The sequence below is a fragment of the Lissotriton helveticus genome, chromosome 11 (assembly GCF_964261635.1).
Source record: "Lissotriton helveticus chromosome 11, aLisHel1.1, whole genome shotgun sequence".
Taxonomy (NCBI): domain Eukaryota; kingdom Metazoa; phylum Chordata; class Amphibia; order Caudata; family Salamandridae; genus Lissotriton; species Lissotriton helveticus.
In genome coordinates this window covers 555,994,246-556,010,291 of record NC_136072.1, presented here as the reverse complement: position 1 = coordinate 556,010,291, position 16,046 = coordinate 555,994,246, and the positions used below count along the sequence as shown (strand labels likewise).

The following is a 16,046-nucleotide window of genomic DNA, read 5'->3' as shown; positions in this document are numbered from 1 at the left end:
TTTTTTCTTTAATGTTCTGCTCTATTTGGTGAGCTGCCTTGAAACAGGAAGTGACAGGAAGAGAGCAGAAATTGCAGCATTTTGGCCGATTTTGACCCTTTACAGTAGCCCATTCAAAACATGTATGTTTGTTGTGGGTGAAAATTGAGAAAAAATCCAGCTTTAATATTCCACCTTTTCCTACTGTAAGAGATTTGCCAACTGTTCTTTTTTGCCATACTCTCTCGCATACCAATTCAAAAGTTGGAGGCAGGTCCCAAAATCGAAAATAGCCCATGTAAGATATGTTTGAAAAAAGTTAACTTAAGATGGATGCAAAGAGATTTTTATTGGTGATTCAGGCAGAAGTTAAAACACATAATAACAAGGAACCACAAATGTAATTTTTGAGCACAAGTGACAGCCCATTGTAACCCTGCAAAGAACAAACAAATACTGTCCGGTCTTATTCTCAAGGGCTACCATATTTGAGTTGGTATTAACAAAATTTGCCAAAAATTTTAAGATTTATGAAATTTCAACTTCTGGGTTAATCAGTAGGCAGATGCTTTATTTATTATATTTAGGTCCTGGTAAACTAGGGTGTGAATGCATCAACAAAATGTGCCCAGCCCATTCCCCCAGGTTAACTGAGTCTAAGGGCTGATATGTGTGAAATATTTCACTTGTAATCTTGGTAGAGCGTTGTTTTTCTCCATTTTTGAACTGCAAGTTTTACCTAAGTGAGAAGTTCTCCAAACACAATTTCCATATTTTTAATTACTCAGTAATGAGGGAACAGCAACTCCTCTTTGTCAGATTTTTCCCCCTCGATTGGCCAACATCCTGCACCAACTGAGACATGGGCACAAGATTAATTCACCAAGCTGCCATCTCTAACCCCAAAACCTGATTCAGGGTTTTTTGAAGCAGAAGCGTATTTTATGCAGAGCGTTATATGAATGGAAGCACACTATTGCATATCCCAGACACCTTTGATATCTGGCCGCTCGGTTTTCCAGACTATTATGTGAGCTAATATTTTCCTGGTCAAGAATTGTCTCTTGTCCTTAAGTAGGATTGAGCAGCAGTTGGAGCATCAAGCAGTAAGTAGTATACAACATTTGTTTCTGTAACTAAGCCCCGCATGTGGTCTGCATCATTGTTTGAACATATTTCATGCGAGCATTAAGTTTATTCTGAGGATGGGTGTCCTGGCAGAAGCTAGACACAAAATAAACTTTGACCAATCTAACTGGAATTCGTACAACTACTAGATAGGGCCCTATTTTACTGTCATGTAATGTTTTCCTATAGATATCCCAAGACACAGCCTGAGTTCGCCATTTTGAATTTTTGGGTATTACCATTATAGTTCAACTTTCTTATTCTTTCATCAGGATTCCACTTTTCAAGCTTGCAAGTGACCCTCCCCTCACTCCCAATTAATCTGAAAAATTCCCAGTGCAATTCTCGCTAATAAACATACGCACCATTTGTTTTTGTGCAGATGCACTCCCTTCAGTTGAAGATGATGACGACGATGATGAAAAATCGTCTTCTGAAGAAAAGGAAGCGGAGAATTCGAAACCAAACCGTAAGTATTTTTTTCTCCATTTGCATACGTTGCAGTTTTGCTGGCGGTGCTACTGTACCATCTCTGCACGGTGACTTCCAGAGAGACCTCAAACCCCGACTTTTGTATTGATTTCGAGGCTGTTCCCAAAAAAACACCTTTAAGGAATCAAAAGGATTGGTATTACTAGGCTGTATGTCAAAGTGCAGTGTGAAACTTACACAATGTATGGTGGTGTGGCTTTATACTCGCTGATTGGGTAAAGTGCAGTATTCCCAAAACCTTTTACTTGGGGGTTATGTTTTCAACGTGAACATACTAGATTAAATTTTACAGCCATGCGCCTTCAGAGTTAACCACTTCACCTACCTGTAGCCTTCAGTTGTTTTACTTTTCAACCTGTTATCATTCCTACCCCCCCCCCCCCCCCCCGGGCATCATTTTTCAGCAGAGGTATGTGTAGCCCTTGAAATGGAGTAAGATGTTTAAATGAGGGTTGTTCGAACTAGTGACTATTCTGTCGAGAGTCATTCATGATTGGTTTTATGTACATTTTGTTACAGTGTACATTTTTATTTTATTTTAGTTTTTGAACACAATAGTGGTCAAAATTAGACTATGCCCAGTGGAAGATTGCTCAGTATTAAGGATCACTTTTACACTGTGCTACCTGCAGCAACTTCCAAGCAGCTTGTCACTGGAAAAGATGGACTTCACGCTGGCTTCTTTGCAGCAGGTTATCTCTCCTATAGAAATGTGATGGCGGGGAAATGTTTAGAGAGCTATTCTCCTTTGCCTGTGAAGGAACATTTCCTGAATCCTTGACCCTTCATGCTGAGTTGAGATGTTCTCCGTTTACTATTTGGCAGCAGATAGAGAGATTCCAAGGCATATATTCTTGAGATTTTGGTTCAAGCTGAATCCCGTGTTTGTCACAGGCAGATTTAGTGTGGGGTTCAAAACCTGCTCTCTCGATGTCGGGTTCAGAGTCATGCTATTCATACTCCCTTTATTTTATTTTTTGCGCGTCAGACCAAACAAAGAATTCCCGCCGCTGCGGGTTCTACTGTGGACTGTAGAAGCTCTGCCCCCCACCACCAGTTTTCACCAGCACAATGAAGAGGTCCTGATACCTGCTAACAAAGCCACATAAATGGCGGCGAGCAGTGGTTTTGAGCTTTGACCCATTCACGCATTGGGCTTTTTTCCCCATTCATATTTCAGTCTAAGGTCATTGTTGCGTGGCCCAGAGTGAGGGACTTGACAGCAGCACTTCCGAGCCCATCCTACCACGCCATTAGCCTATGAATGGCCATTGATGGACAGTAATTGGGGATTTGTGGGGTTCGATTTAGTATTTGAGGAAGCCTTGTTGGTCTCAGCAGGCTAATAATTAGTGGTGCAGATGGACGAGCAAGGTTCTCAGAAGTGCATGACATGAATCTGTGCCTGGGGAGTTTTAGGAAGAGATATCTGTACCTTCCCTTTACTTCTGCAGCCCACAGAGGAACCCTCCTTACCGTACATTCATGCTGCCGCTTCCCACTCTAGGACAGGTTTGTTACCCAACGTAATCCAGAGATGATGATTTTCAAAGAAGATTGGCTGGGATGGCCACTGATTTATAAAAAAAAAATATATATATATATATATATATATATATATATATATATAATCCTGGTAATTATAGTCCTTGTGTGGTAATCTGACATGTTTCCAGTCCATGCTGGCACACCACCTCCATTGTGAATTATGAACGTAGTAAAATTGGAACAAAAATGACCAATTCCACTCCTGCCCCAGCCTATAGCACCTGCCTTCATAGGACACCTCTTTATCAAGGGCTGCACCCAAAACTCTGACCAAAAGCAGTGGATACAAATTACTCACCATAGATCGTTCGTCTGTAATGTGAAGAGAAGCAAGAGTTCATTCCAGACATCGTGAGATGCATCAACCCTCCAAAATGTCATTAGACATTCTAATCGAGAAACTACTGCCAATTCCCTGCATATAAACTCCATTTTGCAGAGTACATCTCTATCAGCTAGACGCTCTGCATTATTCTACTGTCTAGTGCCGTAGAAAAACGAAAACTTGGCACACAGTTTACTATGTCCCCATTCTCGACTGTGGTACATCTGTGCATCCTTCTGAGCACTTAACTCTTGAAAGATTTTCTATTAAACATCTGAACTTTGCTTTCTAAAGAGCTGTGAAAAAATGCAAAAGCACAGCGTTGAACACTGCTGCACTTGACACATTTCATGGAACATCTGGGCCATGGCTTCTCCTCTCGCCATGTGTTCTTAAGGGCCGCTGCTTCCATCTGTGCCACCCAGCTGCTGTTCTTGGAAGCCCCGGACTGCACTTTGGGAGAACATGAGGGATTCGTGGTTCCAGGAAGAAGCAAGGCATCTGTTTGTCTCTGGTTCCCTCTATCCTTTGAGTGAAACTGGTCATCTTTTTTTCCCCCACTTGTTGGCTGACCCTTTGTGATCGACTGTCCTCTTTTATCAAAATAACGGATATAGCCTGGTCTCTTACGCTTGCATCTGGCTTGAAATTTGATTGATTGCTCCAGCTGGTGTTTTCGAAAACACAAGTCATGTGGGATGCAAAGCAGGAGTCTAAACTACATGGTCTGCAGCTCAGAGCTGGGTTTGGGGACTCCTGAAAGCTTCCCGCCGCAGTGGCGGGAATAGAAATCAGAAGCTTGTGGTCACATTGTGGGGCATTGTGGCCTACGTCCATGCCTTCCAGAAGGGAAGGGCCTGAAGTTGGATTCATAGATTTGAGAAGTTTGTCACAATTTGGATCTGCTGGTAACATCCAAGAATCAATAGAAGAAATACATCTGATCCCTTACAGGGAGGGTAGCAGATGGTACATATGTGGGTTTTGTTATTTTTAATTGATGTGGAAGGTTGAGGGTTGTTGTATCAACTGAAGTATAGAGATTTTGCCATGTGTGAAGCTCAGAGAATGTGCACCAAACTTGTCACATCTGCATGTACTGGCACTCTACATATGATGTAGCATGCAAGAAAAAGTGTACAGTTAGTTTGCAACCACGTTGTACTAACTTGTTACATATTAGGAGAGACCACATCTTTGATGGTGTTCTGAATACAAATGACTTTGACATGGCAAGTGCCAAGAAAAGTGCTCCCCTATGGGGGATATGGACAACTTCCAACCTCTGGAGGCACTGTTATAACACCAGTATACCACTGTCCAGCCTGGAGCAAGGAAGGAGTGAGATAGGAGTTGTCCATGGCCTGCACTGGTTACAGGCAGCTAGATAAAGACCCACTGGGTCCACACACAGAGGCGACCTAGGAGCAAGGCATGGCATGTACTTGTCAAGACCACCAGCTAAATGACCATCAAGTACACACTGGAGTGAGATGAGCTATTTGTCCATAAAGATATATAATTAAACATGGCTTTTAATGTCTAGGCAGAATGCACCTGCTGCGGCCACTGCAGGTAAAAGGATTTGAGAGACGACCACAAGGGGAAAAATAAATAGTTTTATCTCTTGGTTGTCTCTCGACACCCCTCCGCCATCCCAGAAGGCCCCACCGCTCTTACCTGCAGCGGCTGCGGCTGGCCTGCTTTTTAGGTCGTATTGCCCGAATCAACCCTCTTGTGTGAGATTAAATGTGAGACTGAGATCTACATATTAACGTATCAGCACTGTATGGGTCTATCATACCGAAAGGGAGGTTTCGGCGAGAATGACTGCTAGAGGACCTTTTCCTGATTTTTGGGTTTTCCATCCTCTGTTCCACAGTTGAATTATGGGTTGTTTGGTTTTCTGGTAGGCTGGTTCTGTCCTATGTCTTCCGCCTTTGGCTGCGTTTAGGTTTGCTATGGGTAACGTGTATAGGTACAGAGCTTTTGTTGAGCATTTTAAGGGACTGTACCCTTATATCTTGGGTGTCTTGAGTCCAAGTCCGATTTAGTGGGCAAATAGACTGCTCACCGTCTTGCTTTGGGCAGCCTTGCTCCTCTCGGGGATAGGACTGCCTTTTGTAAAACCATCACGGTCGCCCTGTACCCTAGTTGGCGCCTTGTCTGGGCAATAGGCAGTCTCCTAGGCTTGGTTTTATTATTAAATGCCTGCTACAACTGGGTGTGTTCTCGCGAGTACCAACACTAAAGGATTATGGTTGGGGCGATTTGATTGTTTCACTTGTGAGGCTATTGTACTGAGAGTAAATGCTGCTGAGCATTCGTATTTGTAGAAAGAGCGTTGAGGTGCCATATAGTGGCGTACAGCGGTGGGTGTGGAGATTTCCAATGCGCAGAAGGGGAAATGGGTCATTATTAGGTCCTCCTAAACAGGACTGGTGTAAGGCTCTCCATATGTTGTTTGAAGTCTACCAGTGGGTGGAGTAATGATCTCTTACACTTTCAAGGGAAGGAATTACAAAATAGTATGAGGGTTTAGCCTCCTGCTTACTGCTGACAACTCACAATAGTGTAAATAAGTTATCCGGTACACACAGGTAGACACACTCGTCCTGTTCTCCTTGTCTTGCTGTGCAGTGTCCTCAAAGAAAGGAAGATACTCCGCTGTATTCAGTTACCTTTGTGCTTTCTCATGATCTGCTATAACAAAGGCTGCTTTTACCTTCTTGTCCCTCGGGTCCCCCCTTTAACCTATTCTGTTGCATAAATGTGAGTTACTACATAGAAATGTGAAAGCGTATCCCATGCCCCGAGGGATGAAGTGTCTCCCTTACGCCTCACAGCGACAGCAGGTGTCAGTGTGTGGCCTTCAGTGCAGGGCAGGTTAGCAGGTAGCTCTTAAATGTGACTTTGGGGGTGGGGGTGTCATTGATAGCTGCTGCAGGGAACAAACAAATGCTGTGAGGATGGAGTAGATCAACTTTCATGTCAGTGACGCCCTCCAGCAAACTATGTGTTTGCAGGACCTAACCGGAGAATGAGAAGCAAGGCTTGGTTTTCAAGGCCCAGTGGGGTGTGGGGCCGAGGTATACTGAGATTCAGAGGCAGGCTGGCCTGTAGTGAACTTGTGAGGATTTCCACCCAAGTGACTGGTACCTCTTAAATTCTGCTAGGACCGGTGCAAAGTAAGTCATCAACTTGACGCGCTTGACGTGAATGACTTAGTCAACTTTTCAGGCAACCTGCATAGAACCTTTCCTTTTTTTATTTATCTGATGGGCAGTGCACCTTTTTTAGATAGCCATTTCTTCCTCATCTTTAATGTGCTGCTTGACTATGGCAAATCACCATTTTCCAAAGCATCTTTTTTTGTTGTTGTAATATGACCATCCTAAACATGGCTAGTTCTTGCAATATGTGGAGGAAGTGATGAACAATCCCTGTGAATGTCAATTGTGTAACTTCTACCCACATAATGCAAACGGCATTCAAACACAGACTTGTCGGTCCCGCTTGTTCTTCATGTATAGGTATTCCTCCTTGAGCTTTTCATTGTAGTTTTTCTAATAAATTAGCCTACATCCCCTAAAACCCACAAAGCAGCAGAACATAGACTTCATGTTAAATTGCTGTTGCATTGGGCTCGGAGCGCATTGCTGGTCTTCTGTAAAAATACTGCCCACGTAAAAATACTGCCCACCATAGAAAAAATGCTGTGCAACAAAGCCTGGAAAAAGCTTGAATCAGGGGTTTTATAAGGGAGTCTGATTAAGTAAGGACTCTACATTCTGTAAAAGTGAAAGGAGTTGTTGACGGTCTGGTCACAATTTAAAGACGTATTTGCAGACAGAATAGAGAAAGGGAGTTCATTTAAGTGTTCGCTGAGAACGATCTGTTATCCTTTGTTTTTGAGGTTGTCCTCGGCTTTTTTTAGGGCTAGCTTTATCCAAGACCATTTGATTTTACTAACGTTTTTAGGTATTATATTTCTAGAGACTTTCAGTTAGTCGTTTTTACACATTTATCTTATACAGTTTCATTCCCATATTTCTTCTGTCCAGTATAGCATACAGCGTGGGGCAGCGAGCCAGCCCACTTTAGTCATTGGCTAGCTCTTCTATGAGTGGCCACATTCTGGCAGTTCACAAGAAGCACATCCACACCAAAGTAATTCCCTTAAGTGCCAGGGACTACTATGGCACTGTGTTCTTCTTGAGACCAAAGTGTTTTCTTGTAACCAATGTTTAATGTATTTTTTTCGATTAAGGGCCAAGGGATTTCCCCCCAACAATAAAGGTTTGCAAAAACCAAAACAAAGCACAAACTGAAAATGTCAAAAGGCTAGCTCATAACGCCTGACCATTGCTTTGCCAATGCTTGTTTATTTGAGCCTGCATCATAAGCAGTGGCTCTTGCAAATAAGATGTATGAACTGCATGTCTACAAACTCCTCCTCTTGAAACTAGTGCAAGAAAGCTGAAACTGGTTGATTCATTTGTGTAAGGTTCAAGAGACTGTCTGGCACAACATTTTCTGTTCACTGATTTTTTTGAAGGCCCAAATAAGTGCGTTGGAGTAGTCAAGCCTGAAACATCAGTGGCGCCCACTGCAGCCTTTTCTATATTTAACAAGCCCAAGGTTCCCTTTAGGATCAGACTTTATTTTTTCTCCCAGTTTTCACCTGAATGAGACTGGAATGTAAGACAGTGCTTATAGAAGACACTATCTTGCTTCACTGTCAAGCGTCCTGGTGTTTTCTCATATTCCAATGAGCTCCATACAAACCAGTCCCAATTCATTGAGTGGGCCTAAGTGGGGAAAAGTTGTTAAAAATACAGATCGCTAGAATGTTCGGGTGACTTACAATTTGAGGACGTTTTCTGAACTTTAAAATTCAGGTTGTGCATCTGTACAGATAGATATGGGGCAATATATAAATGTTTTCATGCTCTACTTTGGAAGCCAGGTCCCCAATCGAGAGCATGCATTTTTAGTTCTCCTGTTCCAGCTAAAAGCATTGTAAAAGAAAACTGTTGTGCAACATACTTGCTTGTCTGCATCTAACAGCTCTTGAACATTTTAAATCAATCCCAGTTCCTGCTGTGCGTTTTTAATATCAAAGACACTTTGTGTGTAGGTCTGTAGATCTTATGATACATGAATAGCTCTTAATGAGGGGCCAACAACCCTGAAGATCTGTAAAATGCGGAAGTGAGTTGGGGGTTAGGTGATCTCCCAAATACCCAGCAATTGAAGTGTTGAAATTCACAATCCTAAATAGACCTGCAAATAGCCATGCTTTGCCGTGAGTTTCAACGAGAACTTCACAAATATTTACGATGAACTTTTGAGATGTTTGCCCTGGCCGCTTGTGCAAATTCTGTTCTTTCCTTATTCTTGATTTTAATTGAGAGATTCTGTTCAGCAGATCTAACCTTGTTTTGCTTTGTCTTGGGTTTCCTTCTGTAGCTGTGGCTCCATTTTGGGCTAATCCTGAAAAAATGGAAAAGAAGCTTCATGCTGTTCCAGCTGCAAAAACGGTGAAGTTCAGATGCCCAGCTGGTGGTACCCCATCCCCGACACTCCGTTGGCTGAAGAACGGCAGGGAGTTCAAGCCTGATCACCGTATCGGTGGATATAAGGTACAACAGTCCTCCAGCATCTGACAGATACTTAAGCATGTGAGTAGGTAGGCTAGCTTTTAGTCCAGTAAGGGAGCATGAGTTGAGAGTGAAGCTACTGTAGTTAAGCCAAAAAGGTTGTGTGGTTGACTGTTTTATTGATTCAGTGCTTAATTTTTTTTTAAAAAGTGATTGAGCCATTTTTACCTACTAATGATTTCACTCCAATAGGTGTGAAATCGTGGACTAGTCCAGGTCACCTGAAACTGGAGGGACGTTTATCATGGTTTATCATATTTCTATGACTATATTATACACTGTAACGCACCAGTAATGTGGACTACTCCAGCTCACCTCAAATTTTAGGGACAGCCTATTTTTATTATATATTTTAAACAATATCAAACAGGAAAATTTTGCCCTTGATTTGCTCTTCTGAACATGTAGATACACAGCACCACCAAGGGGTGGACTTTGAAAAATACATGCCAGTGTTTAGAAATGAATGCCGGTGCCGAGGGCCAGAAAACACCGGCACCAATTAAGTATAGTATGAAGTGGCCTCCCCTTTCTTACCAGTTGCTCTATGATGAACCAGTGTACAAATATGTGCTGTTCTGTCTTGTGACTGAACCAACAGCTAAGCAGATGAGTTATGTTTTCATTCTGCATTTTTTAAATATCCGTGGTGGCTGCTAGTCCATCTGGAGTACTGCTATATGGTTGCATGATTCATCTTAAAGTTCTAACATTACTATAAATGCACAATTTTCATTTTAGTTGCCTTGCTAAAATGTTATGCAGTTGGCATTTGCATAGCGCACATTCTTTCATTGGTATGACCTTCCAGCACTTTCGTCTGCTCTGTGGTTTGCGACATGGATGTCAAGGTACAATTGCAGACCGGAGTGTTCTTGAGCTTCTAGTGATATTTTGTTTGTAGTATGTCCAGGTCATACTCCCAGGTAGATGGTTGTAACTTTTTCCTTGAATTGTGTGTGTGTGTCACACATCTTCATGTTTGAGATGTGCTCATTGCCTTGTGTGGAGGCAAGTGTTTGGCACCATGGTGGTCAGCTTTTGGGCATATTGAGCCATGGTTGATGCTCAGAGGGAGTTTTTGTCGGATGTGTTCTATAGACTGTGAATGTGTGTTATATCATGGTGCGAAGTACTGTTGGGAGCACAGTGATGGCCAACTATGTGGCCCATCTGTGTTGTGTTAGGAGTTGTGTATGTGTCAATAACGTAGCTTGTGTATGGTTTCCTAGTTAGTAGTGATCCTAAAGAGTCATGGTAGTTCAAGATATGGCAAACCTTTGCTTTGTTGCGTGTTTGAAAGAGTACGTTCTACTATGTTCCATTTGAAGTTCGTGTTGGTCATACTCCTTTTGAGTCACAGAAAGAATAATAATACGGAACTAAAGTCCTTGCAAAAAAGTTAAAAGGTGGCGTGGCACAACTGTTCTCGGTGGAACACCTTATTTCTCATTCCATAACTAACTCTTCAACATTGGAAGGTTTTTGCCTGAGGTATTTGGACATGCACAATTAGCGCCAGTTTTCCCATGTTGTATCAAGTGCCTTTATTGATTTTACATAGGTATTGTTTCAGATTCTTTGTTTTTTTTTCTTTTGCAGTATTCACACACATCGCTTATTTTGGGTTTAGTTCCTTACATTACCATACCGTTGTAAAAAAAATATATATATATATTTAAAATAGAATCTAGTCTATATTGGCTCAACTGCAGACAGAAAGAAGTAGTCGAAGCAAATGTGGAATGTGAATACACTTCTCTTTTAGGGCAAGGCAGGGCGTAAACCAAAATGATAATGAAAGGTTTGGAAGCCTTGCCCAAACTGTGCACAACTCTAAGAACTTAAAATGAAAAAACCTGGAGGCTGCTGTATCTTCTGAATTCTACACAAAGAGAAAGGAGTTCTAATGACAGACTCCATTAGCTGAGTGGTGAGGCGGCTGACTCACCCAAGTATCGGAGGCTTTCACAGAACTTTCACTGGCCCCTACTCACAATTTACAAGCGATCTGGTGGGCTAGTGTGTACTTCTACACACCAGCACAATTACCCACTGTTGCTGCGGGATGCTGGCGACCAAGTCATGGATTCACCCACCCGTCCTTCAGCGTATGCCTGCACCACATCGGAAGGACAGTTTGGGGGTGCTAAAAGGGGAATTAATCTGCCTGTGGGCAGAAAGGTTTACTTATAGTCCATAACTTCCTAAAACACAGGGCCACTGTAATTAAGCACTGTTTCAGCTTTATTTTTTTGCGTAATTATGGATTTGCCGCATTGCCACGTAATCCATCATCTGTTCCATAATCTGCAGATTATAACAAACATGTTTGTTTCTAGCTCAACCAGATACAAAATTACTAGAAATGTTGCAACATGTGTTCTCCGCGAAGGTTATCTGGTCATCTTTCAGTTGCTTATTTCTGTATTGGGTTGTTAAACTGGTACTGTTGAGGTGAAATGTTTGCCCAGGCAGTGTTAACATGTGTAAAAATGACAAAATAACGAAGTAGTACTATTAAAAAATGTGCTGCAGTATACAGCATACTTTTTCCTTTCTTGTAGCATAATTTAGTCAACCATGCTGCATAATTTGGTGCTCCCCTGCTGCAAGGTTCCCACAACCACAGTCTCACCGGCCCGCTCTCCTTGTGTTCACAACTACAGGAGACACCCGTAGTCCCAGTGGAGACCTGGGTAAATATGGTAACATATAACAATGTCTCAACGGGAATCCATAAGGGGCTAAACGTAAAGAAATAACTTAATTATCATAAACATTAAATGTTATCAAGAACATCATTTAATCTAATAATATTGTCAGAAAAGGACAACCAGATCAGAGGTGTATAAATCAAATTGCAGCCTCTCTCCTTAGCGCATTATGAGTGCAGGTACACGTTTGTTGTCTGTACGCCTTGTTGCGTTGTGCACATCAGCATAGACCAGCAGCTCCCAGGACCTGTGTGGGAGGCTGTTTAATAACAGATCAAGTTGTGTATAAGGTTACATTTGCTTAAATGTACCCGGATCTACCAACCTCCCCTTGGTGGTTGCCATGGATTGCTGGGGGCTGCTGTTAGTCTTACCATTCACATAGCACCATTTTCTAACAAAACCCCTTCTGTGTCCCTCCTGGTGGTGCAGAAATGATTTGCTTCAGGTGTAAATGACACTGGAAGTGCTGGGATATTACAGGCCGCATTGTCCCACCGAGAACCCGATACTGTAATGAGGAGATGGCTTTCTAGCAGTAAAACAATAGGGTGGAAGCAGTTCAGCCCTCGGGTTAAAGGTTTCCATGTGAAAGCTTTGTCGCAGGCTAGCTCAAGCATCTTGTGTCCACAAAATGGACTGATTGTACTACACACTCATGAACCCGTGGACGTTAATCAATCGGCCTGTCGTCCCTCGTAGCCTGCCGATTGTAAGGCATGTGCGATGGCAGTAGTAGGGTAGTATACCTTCCATGGGCATCTTGCTTTTACTGTCTTCAGTAGGTTTTACTTTTGCTCCCCTAGACCAGCAGTGGTGCCCTCACTGCTCAATGTCAGAACTCCTCTATCACATAATTAAAAATATCCATTTTGGGGAGGGGGTGAAGCCCCCCCATGTCTAAAAATGCGGACATGATGCAATGACTTCTTTCCTTCCTTCCTTCCATAACTCTCCCAGTAGCAAGAACCCTTCCACAGTGTCTAGAGTACCTCCATTCATTTGCTGAAGGTCCATCAACTATCTTCTTCCAGTAGCATCTTTCCAGTGAGGCTTAATTCCCTGTCGAGTGGTTCCACATCATCCTATGTCAAGGCACTGAACTACAATTGTTGCCACTCATTTCAGCCTGAAGGGCCATTCGTGTTTCATAAAGCAGGGGAAGGTGGTGCCTTTTTAGGGAAACAGGGTACACCATTTGCAGGACCATAACCATTTATGGTCACGCACAGGTCATTTGGGAGATCCTGGCATTGATCAGAGCCTATACGCTTATGGAAGTTTTTTGTCCAGAATTGGCTTTCTGCGTTTGTGGTCAAGCCGATTGAAGATCATTTTAAAAATTGCCGCTCATTGAACCATGCAAAATGTGCTCCCGAACAGGAAAATATTCTGGAGTCTAGAAATATTATTTGAAAGGTGTAGAAGAAGAAAAAAAAGACTTTTACATTCTACATGTCATTCTCCATTTTCCAATTTTCCAAAAAGAAATATAAGAGAACCGTTATTAAATCAGAGGACAAATAGTACATGTATGACATGCATGATTCACTTAGTCTGTCTGTGAATCTTTGCACATACCTAGAGACCACTTAGTTGGCAATGGGCTTGCATCATATTTTGACAGAATATTTGTTCTAGTCAACTACCTGATAACCATTTTTCTTTAATCAAGCCTCCTGGTGGGTGGGGCGGCATCAAATGCGGCATCAAATGGTGACCATTTTGTTTGCTTTTGAAACATTTAGCACAAAATTATAATCATTGTTTGCAAACTGGTTTTATTTTGTGGGCACATTAAATTCAATTTTGTTTTTAAAGGAAAGCTTTTATCCACACTTGGTTAATGGAAGCATGTTGCATCATGATTCTTGATTTTGAGCTCATTAATACCCCAGTTATTCTCCAGCATGCTTCGGACAGGCCCCCTCTGTGCTCATTTTTGCATGTGTACTGGCGTGTCGCCACAATTGATCGAAAGAATGTGTCATCATGTGAATCAATTTATTATTATTGATTTTTTTCTCTTTCTGTTGGGTGTTACCAATATATACATTCTGTAGACTTATTTAATGCATGATGTTCCAGCTGTGAATCAATCTTGAGATGGAAACCCGAATCTGAAAAAGCACTGCAAATGGTCTTTCCACCACCCTCCTACACTAAGCTATTCTGTTGATTGAGTAAAAAGCAACCAAGGGACAAATCAGACCCTTGATCTTTTCATTTAGGAAATTATTGAAAACTGAACTTTTTAATAACTGAGCATTCATCTATCCTCTATGTCCTCTGCTGTCAGTGCGGAGATACACCTTTGATGGTGATTCCAGCGCTCTACAAATCTTTCATTTATTCATTCATTCGTCTGTCAGGTGGTGGAGGACATTATATCGGGCACTTTGATAGAAGAAGACCCCCATATTTTGGAGTTTGCTGCCGCTGGCCTGACAGTGATCTTTGTGAGTTCAGTAGCCACCACCACCACGGCGCCTCTTACGTAGTCACTGAAAGTTTGGTGTGTGGCTGGCGTTATTAGGCAGCAGAGAATCAAACCTTTTTGTTTTTTGAAAACAACTCCCAAAGCAATGGATTTTCTAAAAAACAAAAAAAACAAATGTCCTCCATACCCTAAGAGTTTTCTTCCAGGGTGTGAAGTGGCCATTATTTACGTTATTTTTTGTGACCACCAAGTTTGTCTAGCGGTGACTGACCTAAAATGGACATCAGAGATTCTGCTCTAAATATGGGAAGCAGTCTGGTAGGACTCCACCATCTGAGAACTGAAGGCCCGCCCAACTCGAAATAGAGCAGGCAGACTGAGGGTTTGGAGGGTATTTATTTATTTTATTTATTATTTAAGCTTGTAGAGCGCGACAGCTACCCGTGAGGGTAGGGTGCTCTAGCACGTTTATGATGTCCACCAAACTGTAAACCGTGCCCCAAGTCACTGTCCCGTTCATGACTGCTACAATCATCGACAATTTATCTCCTGCATGGGGTTCTTGCAGCAGTATCACTGAGCAACCTGTGGGCCAACAATTACCCCCCACCGCATATTAGGTTTTTACAGTGTATGATAGGATGAACCTCTCAGGGTAAATATTCCTCCAGTATTGGGCAGCAATGAAACCATAATGTTTGCCTGCTTTGTATATTCATACATCAAAGATGGTGGCTGATATGACGCAGCCCTGTCACGTGATCTGCTGCAGATTTCACAGAATTCCACAGTTCATCAAACTTTACAATCGAGAACCTGTAGACTAAAATATTGCTTCAAAAAAAGGAAAGTGAGTTCTAGCCAGGGCCACCGGAATAATCCAAATGTGTGGCCTCAGCATTTTTCGCATAATCATAGATTTGCCACATAATCCATCATCTGCTGCATAATCTTCAGATTTTAACAAAGAAAATTGTTTCTAGCCCAAGCGGTTCAGAAGTTACTAAAACCGCAGCGACACGTGTGGCACAAAGTGGAAATCTCTATGCAAAGGTTGACTGGTCACCTTTTTGTTTATTGCTATATTTGGGTGCTAAACTGGTACTAATGAGGTGCAAGCATTACCCCGACAGTGTTAAAAAGTATAAAAATGTCAAAATAATTAAGTAATTCTATCTCAAAATGTGCTGCATAATTTGCCCTTTTTTGCCTCTTAATTTACGCCACCCTGCTGCATAATATGGCCCTTCACTTTCCAGTGGCCCTCGATATACCCAGCACAGAGACTGAACTTGTGTGCTGTATTCCAACAACCTTAGGCCTCCGCCGGGCATTCAGTCTGTACTCTTCTTAGTACTGTGCGCCATTTTACACTAGAGCATTTTTTCCTCCCCAGCACGTTCTCCGCGAAGCTCTCCATTTATGGAGTAATGGATCCTTGCCACACAGGTTGCGTCACATCCCTTTTTGCCAGTCGCCTTTCTGTCCCGCTGCCGAGGCCGAATTTACTAAATGGTTTGGAATGTTCATTACTGCCTAAAGTAACTGACGAGGCTTTCCTGAGCCCCGCCAGTGGGGTCTGGCAGGTTCTATCAGTTAGTCTTGGGCAGCCCTCGCCCCCCAATGAATTGGTTTGCAGTATATATTTGTCATTGCCCGTCGGTGTTACACATCACATGGAAGAGGTCTCTGGCTGGACTTCCGTACTGTGTGAATGAGATGTCGTCTCCCAGGAGACTCCTGCCTTTACGCAG

The 16,046-nt window shown here is 42.4% G+C and overlaps 1 protein-coding gene across 2 annotated transcripts in view; it reads left to right on the top strand.

Moving 5' to 3' along the window:
* Positions 1–16,046, top strand: part of FGFR1 (fibroblast growth factor receptor 1) — a 164,524-nt gene that overhangs the window by 70,660 nt on the left and 77,818 nt on the right. For both annotated transcript variants that reach the window (XM_078666317.1, XM_078666318.1), the window contains exons 4-5: positions 1,490–1,576; positions 8,945–9,117. In XM_078666317.1, the coding sequence (XP_078522443.1) occupies positions 1,490–1,576; positions 8,945–9,117 (260 nt within the window). The remainder of the gene's footprint in view (positions 1–1,489; positions 1,577–8,944; positions 9,118–16,046) is intronic.